The 14388-nt window shown below is 45.1% G+C and overlaps 1 protein-coding gene across 1 annotated transcript in view; it reads left to right on the top strand.

Annotated features, from left to right (window-relative positions):
• Window positions 1-3291: 3291 nt before the first annotated feature.
• SAMD12 (sterile alpha motif domain containing 12) overlaps window positions 3292-14388 on the top strand; it is a 178867-nt gene continuing 167770 nt past the window's right edge. The window contains exons 1-2 of the mRNA XM_085219980.1: window positions 3292-3547; window positions 3668-4057. Coding sequence (XP_085076106.1) covers window positions 3292-3547; window positions 3668-4057 — 646 coding nt within the window. The remainder of the gene's footprint in view (window positions 3548-3667; window positions 4058-14388) is intronic.

Genomic DNA, 14388 nt, shown 5'->3' with positions numbered 1-14388 from the left:
TCCCAGTCCTGACACATTCTGAACTTTCTTTGCACCAGCTGCTATTTATGCATAGCAAAGAAAAGGAATCACAGTCCTGACCCCCCTGTATATGCAGTCAAACTCTCATCTGCTTCAATCAAAATGAACCGAGTTGGCCACAGTCTTTTTTAAAAGCTGTAGAAGTCGACATAGCTCCTCTCAGCCAAGAAGATTAGGAAGCTGTGAATGCCCAAAGAGGAAAGAGAGTCCTAAGAGAACATCAGTGAGAGGATGTTTACCTGACTCAGGTAAGATGAAATTGATTTATAATATGATGCACCTCTAAAAGCCCATAAGCTCTTCAAACCACCAGAAGAAACTGCACTCCACTTGCTAGCACAAGGATTTGGGCAACCATACAGTGAATAACAAAAGGTAACTGACAGAGGTAACACTCACCAGTCTTTTTCCAGATTAATTTTCAAGTAAAAAGAAAGGCTGTGCAGTCAAAAGTTAGCAACAGAGGATGGGAAGGTAAATCACTGCTTTCCACAGCATTGCTAGATCAGAGTGGTTCCAACACTGGTAAGAATACAGGATAACTCAGTGTGGATGCTATGATGCTGCTCAAAGATGGAGGTACTTGGTGTCTGACTGGAGGTTCTTGATTTTCAGATCTTTGTTGAATTGTTGCTAAAAGACAGCCCTACAGATGTGTTCAGGCACCCAAAAGAGTTAATCACACTTGAGTCACACCTATACGGCAGAGCTCCCTCACTACCAAGGTCTTCAATGAAGATGACTGAGAATTTGACTGTTTTGCATAAATTACTTCACAGCACAAAGGGATACTTAAGTCTTAAAGACTTGACCTTCTGTAAGATGAAGCAGGTAAATAAAGGAAAATTGATGATGGATGATGTGAATGGCTATGGAGCTTTTGCTTATTTCATCTGGAGACCTAGAGAAAAATATACAGGAAATGACTTTTGCTGTGTCTGTTTTAGGAAAGGTTGCTATATTTTTAAGAGAAAGTTTAGAAGAAATATGTCTGGAGAGAGTCAAGGTAAAAAGGGAAGCAAGGAAGTGTGATTAGAAAGCTCTTTCTGAGCTGAGAAAGCTGGTCGTTTTCTACACTATAATTTAGTAGGATGTTTTTAGAAAGTTAGCTAGCTCTTACTGATGTTTTTGAAGGCTGTGCTCAAAACAGATTGTACTTCACTGTATATTAATTGAATCAATTTACAGCCTCTTTTCGCTAATGAATGACATACATTAAATTACAATTTGCCTAGTCTTGACCAGAATTGTAGATATTTTTGATGCTTTTAGATATTGTTAAATACTAGGTTTCACTACCCATCATGTAACATTAATTTCAAAAACTATACCTTTCAACATCTGTCATGCCCTATTTGCTGTCTAGTCATAGCCATAATTTTGCTGTTCTTCATCAGGCACAAAGCTGTAATTAAAAATTACAGGGCTTTTAAAGGGCTTAGTAAAGCTGTACTCACTGGGGATGTCCTCAGGGCCCACAGCTGAAATGTAGTCAGAAATTCAGCTACTAAAGGAAGCAGACTACAGCTCTCCCCATCCACACCACCTGAACTCTGAGCCTTGATTTATTCGTAGTATGGCTTCTAACTCATTCTAACCAAGAAAGCAACGCTTCCTGTATATGTTAGAATCATAGAATCCTTAGAGTTGGAAGGGACCATTAAAGGCCAACTAGTTCGACTGCCCTGCAAGGAACAGGGAAATGCACAGCTAGATCAGGTTGCTCAGGGCCTGATCCAGCCTTGACTTAGAAGTCGCCAGGGACAGGGCATCCACCACATCACTAGGCAGCCTGTTCCAGTGCCTCACTGGAAAAAGACTTTTTCCTCCTCATCATAAAAGACCACTCTCACTGTAAAAGTCTTTTTCCTTATATCCAACCTAAATCTATCCTCTTTGAGATAGATGCCATTTCCCCTTGTTCTATCATCACAGATCCCGCTAAAGTCCCATTCTTTCATGTAGCTCCCCTTCGGATACTGAAAGGCTGCTCTCAGGTTGCCTCAGAGCTTTCTCTTCTCCAGCTGAACAGCCCCAGCTCTCTCAGCCTGTCCTCATGGTAGAGGTGTTCCATCCCTTGGATCATTTTTGTGGCCTTCCTCTGAACATGTTCCAGCAGGTCTGTGTCTGTCCTGTACTGAGGACTCCGCATCTGGATGCAGTTCTTCCGGTGAGGCCTCACCAGGGCAGAGCAGAGGGGCAGGATCACCTCCCAGCCACTAGGTTGGTCAAACAGGATTTGCGCTCACGCTGGTTAGCCAGATAATTACACTAACTTTCCTCCAAATATTGTCATGATTAAATTAAAAAATAATGATTAATAGAATACGTTAGCTTAAAAAAAGTCACCAAAATCACAAAACATTGTACAGTGAAGAAAACATTGCTGAAGGTTGTGTGTAACATATTTGTACACTATGAAACTCAAGAACAGCCTGGCAGAAAGTACAGGAACAATAACCCATTTCATGCATCAGCTGGGATTAGGTGTGCAATTGTGTTGCACTTGGGAATTTGCATATCCTCTTAATTATTGCTGATAATGCACTGTGACTATGCATACCACTTTGCAGATAGGTGAAAGACAAGGCTGCTGCTCCAGGCAGTGTGTATCTTAACTCATATACAATACAAAGGTTAATAGTTCAACCGCATATGAGAGCAAGGAACAAGCCAGTTCTTCAAGGCAGTGTCTTGGAAGTTTGATTTGCAAAACTAACCTGCCTTGAATAATGCTCATTCATTGCTAACAAATCAAAACAACATGTGAAAATGCTGTCATACCCTATCTGCATAAGGTATGCCCTTGTACACTTGATTCCTTAGCTACTGTCCTCCTGGTTTTATTAATGACTTTTCTGTGGGTGAAGGAGCTCACAGGCTCTTTCCATGTAAGAAGGGAAGGGAAGGGAAGGGAAGGGAAGGGAAGGGAAGGGAAGGGAAGGGAAGGGAAGGGAAGGGAAGGGAAGGGAAGGGAAGGGAAGGGAAGGGAAGGGAAGGGAAGGGAAGGGAAGGGAAGGGAAGGGAAGGGAAGGGAAGGATTTTTGAGGGAGAAATATCTTCAAAAGATTTTTGATATCTCCAAACTAAAACAGGACAGAAATGCAGTGCTGTTTTTCAGACAGCAAACATCTCAGGGAAGACCACAAAGACGGTAGCAAGATCTTTGAGCAGCGCCAGGCTCAGTTACCACATTGCTATCCTCCCCCAGGATTCTGGGCAACCTGTTGGTGTGGGACGGGATAAAGAGGTGGTAGGGAGAGCAGCGTGATGCAGGGCAACACCTCGTACCTTCAGGCTGGGCACCTGTCATGCCAAACCAGCACCGCGCTCCTGGTGCCTCGCCCTCGCTCGGGACGGAGACGCCCGACGCCCCTCAAAGGCCTCAAAGGCCTCAAAGGCCTCGGACCGAGCGGCACCTGGGCCGCGCGTTCGCAGTGCCGTGTGTGCGGGCAGGCCCCGGACTACATTTCCCGGCATGCCGCGGGGCGGAGCGGCCCCGCCCGGCTGTCAGCGGGAGCCGCAGGTTGATCGCGGCGGCTGCAGATGAGCCGAGCCCGCGCGCGGGCGGGGGGGCGGCCAGGGCAGCGCCGTGTCGGCGGCCGGCGCACTATGCGAGGCCGGGAGGATGGCGGTGGAAGGTAAGGGCTCCGCGTCCCCGGCTCGCCGTCTCCCCTCGGGGTCCCTCCCCCGTCTCCTCCCCCGGGCGCTCACCTGCGGCGGGGCCGGCGGGGCGAGGTGGCGGCCTTGGGGCTCCGGCCCCGCTCTGCCGTCCGCCTCGCCTCGCCTCTCCGCCCGGCCCGGTGCCCGCAGCCTGGCAACTTCCCCTCCGGGCCCGCCGCTCCCGGCGGAGCTCCGCCGCCTCTCTCCGCGGCAGCTCTGGCCCTCGTCGCCTCCCGCCGTGCCCTGAGGCCGTTAGCCCGGAGCCCCGAGGCTGCGTGCCCCGCTTCCCTCGCCCCTCGGTCCTCCCGAAGTCCGGTGCCGAGCCTGGCCCCTAGCGGGGTGCCCTTGGGTGCCGGTTCCTGCGGCGTACTAGGTGCGTGGCCCTACTCCTTTTGGGATGTTAAGAGAGGGATGTGGATGGCACATAGCAAATTCCCTCCCGCTATCTGCTTCTGAACTTCCCACAGTTTTCCCCAAGGCACTGAGAATTCTTGGCTTCGGGTCCTGTCTTGCTTTCTTCCGTGACTGCAGGACAGTTCTAGAGCTTTGAAGTGTGAGAAGTAGCCAGCAGCCACCTGTGCTCTTCCTATGCATAATTTGGAGTCTGTCATTCTTTTTTGGGGGGTGAGGTTGCTCAATTCCAAGCGGCCTTCGTTCAGCTCCTTTCTCAGGTGGGCTGAGTTTGATGCTTCCATCTGAGGCTGCATACTACATTATAACAGCCGTGCTGAAGCTGTCTTTTAAGTACTAAAGTGAGCAGTACAAATGAGGGTCAAGCTGAAACTTGGGCCTGCTGAAGGCAGTAACATCCTTGCAAACCAAGTTGCTAAGCAAGGTGAGCAAAACCACTGTATCTCAATAGAAGTGTGTGTACACCTGAAGTTGTGCATCCTAAGTTTTCAGCCTCTCTTTAAGACATGCAGATTCTTTATGCTCAGCGTGCTTTATTGATCATTATATTTGGTTATAATGGTCTATAATGATGGAAAAAAGGTAATGATCTGGAGTAGAAACATTTCTCATCCTGTGGCAAAAACTTAACTAAGTGAACTGAGCATGCGTGCCTGATAGTGGATAAGTAAGTGAAATGGACTGCCGTGCACCAGATGGTTCACATGCCAGTAGCAACCCCTATTTCAGTGTGTTCTCTAATGTCATCCTTCTTTATTCACTTGAAGTCCTCATCAGTCTGTTTGCTAGATTTTTTCAGGTCTGAAATAATTCCTCTCATATCTGCAGTGCCTTCCGTCTCAGGCTCTAAAAGCTTTGTAAATATTAATGAAGAAAAGCTCTGCTAAACCTTTGGGAAGCAGTGCTTCTCCTTCCTCTTGAGATGACTTGGGATTTGTTTCCTCTTTAACCCCTTCTTCCCATTTCCTCTCTCTAAGATGCATCCCTGCTGTGGGCTCTCAGAATATGCCTTCTTGTCTGTTTATGCTGGTTTTCCCTCATTTTGATTTTCATCTCTCAATTATTTTGCCTTCAGACTGCTGTACAACTCTATTCCCCTCACACTAGTGTACAGCAAGATGACCGCTTACTTCTTCAGAGCAGGTAGTCATGTGGCTGTGACTACTTTCTGTGGATGTAGTTCATGCAAATTTAAGTTCTTTTCTTATCCCTAGGTTTCTATTGGGACCATGCTTCTTTGTTGAAGGTGCTTAAAAGCGTGCTTTTATCTTAATGCGTGCTCCACAGTATCGAGCTCCTGGGTGTGGGCTGTGCTCTTTCCATGAACTGTGCCTCTTGGCAGGTAACATGTGGAACTTAGGGAAGCTGAAGTTACTTGTTTCCAATGGCTCCTGTCACTGCAGTGTGTGGATCATGCTCTATCAAAAGTCAAGCTGCTGTAGAATTCTTTAAACTTGAAGAGTTTTGTAGAAAAATGCCAGTTTACTGAACTCAAAATGTCTTAGAGTCAGGAAACACAAATTGTTTTGTTTCTTTTTCCAGTTGATTTGTTTGTTTTGGTTGGGGGAAAAAAATATTTTCCAGCTTTGCTGCTTAGGAACTTGAGGGCATAACCTTCTGTGCATCAGCTGTAGAAGTTTGGGAATTAGGAAAGCCCTGAAAACCTGGCTTAAGTAAGGTTGTATAGCCTTCTTGGTTGGGCTTCCTGGGTCTTTGTTTATTTTTAGTGCCACAAGGCTTCTGTACTGTTGGGCCAACCCACTTCTTGTATGGATTCATGCCTGGCACACAACTGACAGGGAAGGTTAGGTCCCTGGGGCATGAGAGAACCTCGGGTTCATGGCAGTTCCTGCTGGAGCCAGCATCTGCTGTCTGGCCAGCTCTGCCCCTGCTGTTGTTCTGGGGAAAACACCCATTCCTCAGTTGCAGCCACGAACCCAGGGACAGTTTTGTGTTTTTTTTCCCCTTTCATTTCGGAAATGCTCTATGTGGCTGAAATGAAAACGCTTTGTGATGTTTAGTTTGTGGAGAATCTTTAAAAGAATCTGATTTTCTGTTAACAACCTGTTGAAGTCTTTCTTGAATTTGACTGTTTTCAGTGCTGTCTTAGAATGAGCTACTGGAGTTTGGTTATGGCAACAAATATCTAGCAGTTTACTTAAAGAAAACAAATCTCTTACCAGGATAGTCAACAGAGATAAATTTGCAAATACGAAATAGGAATCTGGAGGATTCTAGAGTTCTTTGGCAGTTACATGATATACGTACCTGAGCAGGGGTTGAGAGGGATTCAGCCAAAATGGAGTTTGAATGTGGGTCACTGTATTTGTCTCAGAAGAGTATGTGTAGACTGGGTTGTCCTTTGGGCTGCAGTGTACCAGTGCTTTGGGTGGACGAATGTATCAGTGTCTGCATGGGGAAGAAGCCTGTGCTCCTTAGTATGAGCCCATCTAGATGGGAGCACTGCCAAGGTAAGCCTATTTTTAAACCGAACAGTTTTGACAATGCTCCTTTAAGTGTTTTCTTCCCTCTAGTAAGAATGAAAGAACTAGGTCAGAGCCTGTAGAAAAAGGCTTTTGATCCCTGTGACAGTGTTCTCAGGAATTATTATTTTTTTTTTTTTTTGCTCTTGTGCAGCAGAGGTAAAGGGGAAGAAAGACACATTGATTTCCCCCACAATGCTTATTGCCCAGGAAAGCAAGAGACTGACAGCACCCACCCGATAATGTATCCCTCAGGTAATCCCGCACAGTTCTTTCCCATCTCCTGCAGCTCTGACCTATGGTATCTTTGAGATTTCTGAGCAAAAGGAAAAAAAAAAAAAGTGTTAATTATATTAGGGAATGGTTTCCTAGTAAACATTTAGTGAAGTTCAGACTAATGTCTTCTGTGCATAGGATTTGGAAAGTATTGGTATTTGTTCACTGCTAGTCTCCTTCTGAAAGCTGATGAGAAAATAAATTCTCTCTAGTGCTATTGACACTCTGGATATGCCTACCAAAGAACAGTTTTCACTAAGAAGTGGTGACTTGCTGACATAAAATGACAGATTCTGGCCTTGTTCCCTAGTGATCCTGAAGGAGACTGGAGACTCACAGGACGTGGGACTGTTCTGGGGTATGGAGTCAAGGTTAACTGCTGCAGGACTGAAATTATCTGCAGCCTGCAACCAACTTCTGTCCAACCAGTCCTGAATTTTAGCAATTGGACATACCTGGGTGGAAAGCGTTTGGGACTTAGTCAGCTCCAGCAGATAATCATAGAATCATAGAATGGCCTGGGTTGAAAAGGACCACAGTGATCATCTAGTTTCAACCCCCCTGCTGTGTGCAGGGTCGCCAATCACCAGACCAGGCTGCCCAGAGCCTCATCCAGCCTGGCCTTGAATGCCTCCAGGGATGAGGCATCCACAACCTCCTTGAGCAACCTGGGTGTCACCACCCTCTGTGTGAAAAACTTCCTCCTAATACATAACCTAAACCTCCCGTCTCAGTTTAAAACCATTCCCCCTTGATCTATCTCTATCCACCCTTGTAAACAGTTCCCCTTCCTGTTTATACGCTCCCTTCAAATATTGGAAGGCCACAATGAGGTCTCCCTGGAGCCTTCTCTTCTCCAAGCTAAACAAGCCCAGTTCCCTCAAGCTTTTCTCATAGGAGAGGTGCTCCAGCCCTCTGATCATCGTAGTGGCCCTCTTCTGGACCTGCTCCAAGAGCTCCACATCCTTCCTGTACTGGGAAGGCCTGAACTCCAGATGGGGCCTCACAAGAGCTGAGTAGAGGGGGACAATCACCTCCCTCTCCCTACTGGTCACCCCTTTTTTAATGCAGCCCAGAACACAGTTGGCCTTCTGTGTGTTTCCTCATAGACTCGAGATATGGTGAGCTCATAACTTGCAAAGCCAACTCTGCTGAGAATTTTAAAGCGAGTCCAGGACCATCAGAAAGACAGCTTTGAAGCAAATTTTAGCGTAGTGACCTATGATGCTGTTCTAGGGTGTGCTCCAAAGTACAGCCGTCTCAACAAGTATTCAGTTATTCAACATTGCCTAATTCCTGGGCCCAGTCTAGGCTCAGATTAGATGTACGCACACCTAAGTTTCCATGGAATCTGATCTAACAGGTGGATTTTCAGCACACTTAATTGCCTGCTGAGAAAAAAGACACAGACCCTGTCATTCAAAAATAGTTTGTCTCCATTGCTCTCGTTTTCTGTAATAGTTTCTAACCCCTCCTTAGCTTGAGGGACTCAGATGTGGCTTGGAAAGAGCTGCCAGTTGGAGGCAGAGCTGATATGCATCTCTACATCTGGATTGCAGATTGCAACAGAGGAGATCAGCAGGACCAGAAGTGTAGCAGAGGAGATTGGTAGGACCGGGATGCACAGGACGAGCAGGACACCTGAACTGCAGCCTTTCATCTTTGTGCTGTTTCTCTGTGTAACTTATTGACCATTTATTGTAGCAGTGCATCCGCAGTTGTGAGACTCTAGACTGGAACACAGCAGTTCTCTCAGCCCTTTTCACCTGGTAGCCTTCCTGTTGGTCTGTAACATCCGTACCCTTCTATCCAGCTCAGCAACAGCACAACTTCAAAAGACAGGGATTCCCTTTGTGCTCTCACCCCGGTATGCATACAGCTTGGTGGCCAAGTGCTCCCCTGCACTGAACCACTGCTTAGATCTTTCTTGTCTAAGTTGCTACCTTTGCAAAGTTAACTCCATCACAGTTCATTGTATCTGTCTTAAAGATAGAGTTAACAATCCCTTTCCAGAGGTATACTGTAGCTACCTAAAGCCAGAAGTCTGTTTTGGACTGCAAGTTCTCATTTTAGTAGGTACTCTACTTGGGCACTGTATAGGGAGAGACTGCAAGTTTAGGAGGTGCATTTTGTGGCAATCAGGTACCCCCAAATTAAGTTGCGGTGACAGAAAATGGCTTTATGCTGAAGTCTCTTTGGGTGTATTTAGACTGAATGGTAAGTGGATATGATTGCAGGTTTTGTAGTCATTTTCCTCTACCTGCTTTCAGAAGTGAGCCTGTGTTAGGCAGGAATCAAAATAGTTTAGCCTTGGTACCTGGCTGTGTTTTCTTTGGATAAGATTTGATGGTAGTGTAAGAGTGTACCTGAAAACTCAGAAGTGCTTTCAGGTCAACTATTGTAGATACAATTCCAAGAGTGTTAGTTCTTAGCCTTTAACATGTCTTGAAGACTCCATAGCTTCAGGAGAACACTGCATTGAAACAGCCAATTTATATCAATGAATGGAATCCCAACACAAGGATAAAACTTATTTAGTGGTAGTGATGATGATGTATGAGTGAAGGGAAGGAAAGGTGCTTTGAAGGCTCACTGTCCCTAGAATAGAAAGAAAGAAGGCTAGTAACAGAAGACAGATACATATTACTTGAAAGCACTGACAAAGCCTGCACTGTAATATCCCATGTTTATTGCTTAAATGGAATTTATCAAATGGAATTTTTCTTGAGTATTTTTTTTTTCCCCTGAAATGTCCAAGTAAGGCAGGTAAATAAAGGAGGTTGTGTCATGTTGTTCCTCAATTACCTCAGTGTATGAGGCCAAGGCAAGCTGTATAGAGCCTCTGACTTGGACTTTGCAGGACTGCTTGGTCATAAGGGTTATGGAAGGGGGGCAGCAGTGAGGAGCGCTGTGTAGTTAAGGCACTGTAGCTGGATGGTGTCAGAATTGCAGATAGGTGCAGGTTTTTCAGCTGATAACACCAGAGAAGATAAATCCAAAACATCTTCCAAGGCTTACCAGTGACTGCGAATGTAACTGTCTGGAGATAGCTTTGAGTTACTGTTTTGCCAATTGGACTTCTGAAGTGATGAAGCTAGCTTGCAGAGGTGTTAGAGGGCTGCTGCTCGGTGCACTGCACGTTGAGTCACGGATGCTGCCCTGTCCCACCTTTCTCTTCTCTCTTTCTGCTCAAAGCATATGGTCTTTGAGGTAAGACTTCCCTTTCTGTGGAAAAAGAGATCCTCAGAGGTTAGTCTGAACAATCCTATTGTGACTTATTTCTCATGAAAGCTGTTGCCTTTGACTGGATGCAGGTATTTAGTCTTGAAGATAAACAGCTGAACAACTCATCATTCAATTATTTGCTCAAAGCACGCAGAGAATGTAATTCTGAAAGGTGCCAAAGGCAAAGATGGAGAGAAGGGCCAGAAAATTGAGTAATCTTGAAGTCTTCTGTAACCGTGTTGTTCATCAAAATAGCAAATAGAAATATGAGGAAGAGCTCAAAACAAAGCAAGGAACATGTTTTTTTTTTGTTTTTTTTTTTTAAATCATTGCATATTGTTCTTCTATTTTTGAATACTCTGTGCAGTGTTGCTTGCCACATCCCAAAAAAGACTGGAAATAGTACATAAAAGGGTGTTCAGCTGGTGAGAGATCTGGTGTGTGCTTTGAGGGAAGAGTCTGATTCCTTAGCCTGAAAACAAGATGGCCACAAAGAGAACCTTAGACACTGATGAATAGTTTGGAGAAGGTGAAAAAGGAACTAATTCACAAGGCAGAACAACGAAGGCATTGGATTTTTAAGAATAAAAATAATTATTTTAAAAAAAACCTTTTCTGTCTAATACAGTGCCTTGGGGCCAGCCTTCAACTTAGGCCATTCTTAACCTGCCAAAGAAAAACTAAGTCATACGCACTGCTCTTGCATCATTCCCTTAAGCATACAGAGCTAACTTTGTCTGATCCTTCTTGAACGCTTCTGTGAGAAAGTCTAGCTCATCTTGTGTGCATTCAGAATAACTCGCTACAAGAACAGTAACCAAGAGGAGGATTGGTTCAGGGCAGCCCAGAAGGACAGGGAGGAGGTGGGGAGTTGGACACTGTGCTGCAGGAATCTGAACAGATGGCAGTGTGTAAGATGTATATTGGGAAAAGGAAGCTACATAAAAATTGATACTGCACCATAAGAGGAACTGTCTGCTACGTCAGGCCAATGGGACTGGGGTGCAAATACAAGTGGGGCCTAGATTTAAGCTGCAGCTGTAGAAATGGCAAATGCTGGAAAATGCTGGTTCCCCATAGCAGGTAGAGATGGAAGCTGCTGTACTGCAGTGCTGAAGTGAGCTGGAGATGGTCCAGTCCAACAAACCTTTAGAGACCCCGAAGCAGATCTGCTCTGTATGTCTTACCCTTACCTGCCTATGGCATGAGCCACTAATATCGTTCCCTTGTCTCTGCACAGTGGCCTCTCCAGAGGCATTCTGTGGCAGAAGGGCTACGAAGTGGATGGTAAGGGAGTTGCTGTCACTGACGTCATCCATCCGTCAACTAAACTTGGCTTTGAAGAGCAGATTCATGACTCTGGAGAGCAAGAGTTCCCTCTCATATGTGCTGCTCCTGGATGAAGCAAGCAGACATGCAGCAGGCCTGAGTGTGTGCTGAAATCACCTTTGCATTCATTTACACAATTAATGCTTACGGGGAATGTGTGGCTGAACAGGAATAGGGCTTGAGGAAGATATTCAGCATGGACTGTAGCCTTTCTTTGGTGCAGTCCTGTCCATTTCTGTCTAACATGGAACCTTGACGGCTTAATATTCTTGAGACAAACACTAATATCACTATTTATTTCCATTCCCCTGTGCGTTTGCTTTCCTCTGCCCTGTTTCTGTGGGTTTGCTGTGGTTTTGTTGTGTTTTTCTTTTGGGGGGAGGGGATTTTAGTTGAGTTGATTTGCTTCTCTGCAAGTATTCTAGTAAAAGGAAGAAACAGACTTTTCATAATGCCATTTCAGAAAAGAAAAGAAAGAAGAATTTTAATGTGTGTAAATAGAAGCTTTCTCCTGGATCTCCCTCTGGCAAAATAATTTCCTGCTTTCATCTAATGGTTTGTTGCTATGTGGACCAGCTGTGGTACTGGAGGGAGTAGGATGCAGTGGTATTGTAAGCAGTAGGAGGTGAAGGATTTTACTGGGGGAAGGAAAGAAGATGTTTTTAGGCTGTTTCACTAAATGTACAGGGGATGGGATGACCTTGAAGAACTTAGAGGTGGTTGAGAGCAACCTGTGAATTTCCATGTGTTCAACAGGCACCAGCCTTCATTAGGTGCAGCAGGGCAAAGGCAGAGTTCCGTGATGTGTGACTGGGACAGGGCACCTTTGATGCAGTAGTACTGACTTATGTGCATCTGAGCTGGGCTTAGTAGGCTGCATAGGCCTGGTTTGTGGTGGACTGTGACGAGCTAATCTGTGAAGCAGAAATATTTAGAAGGTACTCATCTGATAGCTATGAGACAAATTCTCTCTAGGAATACTGGAACTACTGAAGACTTGTTTCTCACCCAACTATGGCGTTTGTTTTCAATACGCTTCGTCTTCAAGTTCGCTGTCAAGACATCAGCAGGCAGCAAACAGTAGTATTGCCTCTGGAGTTTGCACCAGTCAACTGATGACAGACAGTTGATGTCTGGTGGATGCTTTTTCTCCATTGAGTGCATTCGTGTAGCTCTTCCTCTCTACATACCCATTGATTTGTGTTCAATATACTTAGGCCTCTCAGTCCTGTAACACTGCCCTTGACTGGAACTCCGTGCATCTGGCAGACCTACCAGACATCCAGAGGAGTTGTTTCACTTTTCAGGATAAACTTTATAGACACTGGCATAAGTTTTCTTATTAACAAGTAATGAAAGTAATTGTTGATTTGTTTTGCAGTCAGTTGTTCAAAATATGTTTTTGTAAACATGCAGTATTTGTTACTTGCTTTCTTTTTTAATTTTTACTCTAAGATCTGGGGTAATTCATTCTCAACAGTTCCCTTCTTTGCCAGTGTTATCCTCTTTGTACCCTTGCTGGATTTGGGATAGACCTGTCTTATTCACTGAACTGAGCTGGTTTTCAATGAGCCTCTGTTGTTAGTGTGAATTCAAGAGCAGCTTGCACCAATTGACGTTTATTAAAATAGAATGAGAAAATGCTTCAGAAATAATTTGGCTCCTCAGTCGTTGTCTCTGCTTTTCATCACACAATCCTGTTGCTGTTACAAAAGGCAGAGCTTGCATTGCTGAGGCTCCAAGGCCTGTCTGCTGTAGTGACAATATGCAGGCTGTCTCCTGAAGAGCAGGTGGAACAGAAACATCTTTGTTTAGCAGCATTGCTAAAACCTATGGAATAAGAAATGGAAAGTGGATGTTGCCATATAAAAAATGAACAGGTAATTTCCAGTAGGAAAGTTGTCAAAGATGTAGGAGCATGTGGAGTGTGGTTTGCGGAGGAATGGTGTGTAGTGGCACTTGGCTTGGTACCATGGAGTTATTCCACAGTTGCAGTTGCTTTACACTTTGTCTGGCTGTCCGTGTCTGAGCTTTGAACCCAAATCTCCTGGTGCAACTCATCAGTAGCAGCACTTTGCAAAACTCTCCACAGCTCAGCCCTGGCACAGCCTATTTGTAGCTGCTCACTGCTGATTTTTGCTGCTGACCAACAGATGCAGATAGCTAGGCGCCCGTGTTACTTTAACAAAATCCTGTGGGACTTCAGTCTTCTAAGAGTTTTCTGATGAACCCACATTACCTGTATGGAAGTTGAAAAAAAGATCCTGAATGACTTGGGCTTCTTAGTTCTTTGTGGCTACTATTGATGTGCTGGCTACTAGCTAGGCTGATCGGAGCAACACTGTGGTCTTGAGGGCAGTTTGTCAGTGGGTTGCCTACACTATTTACTAGATTCCAACATAAGTAGCAGGTTGGATTTATATGAGCCTTAGATTACAGCTTCAGCTGGTCCAAAATAACAGGTTGATGGAACTGTGCTAGTTTACAATAGCTGGATGTATGGATAAATAATTCCTATGGGTAAAAATTAGACTGTTTCTCAAAACTAAAAGCTGATTGAGAAGGCAGATGATCCTAGCTTCCAGATATTTGGGAGGAGATGCAGAGCCTTCTGGCTTATTGGTCAATGTGAGCATCAGTCCCTATCTGGAAATCTGTTTTCTGTGTGAATGTTTCTCTGCAGCTGACCAACCCAGTTAGAGTGGTTTGTGACTGATACCAAGCAAAAACTCTGGGGATGCTGTTTTTGCAGACATCATTGAAATGCAGCACCTGGAAGTACGTAGCAGCCTAACTGGGAGAGCTGACTGCAGAATGTTGCATGGTTGGAGCTCTTGCTTTTGGTGAAGGACCAAGCAAAAACGGAAAGATTGAGTAGAGTGAGAGCTGCTGTCCTCAGGTCTTGCTGGATGCTCTCTTCTGGAAAGACCTGTTCAATTTTTGTGACTCTGATGCTTGGGTATAGAGTCCTCGCTGCATC

Source organism: Meleagris gallopavo, chromosome 3 (assembly GCF_905368555.1).
Source record: "Meleagris gallopavo chromosome 3, MGAL_WU_HG_1.1, whole genome shotgun sequence".
NCBI lineage: Eukaryota > Metazoa > Chordata > Aves > Galliformes > Phasianidae > Meleagris > Meleagris gallopavo.
The sequence above is the reverse complement of the archived record's forward strand: the minus strand, read 5'-3'. Positions and strand labels throughout refer to the sequence as shown.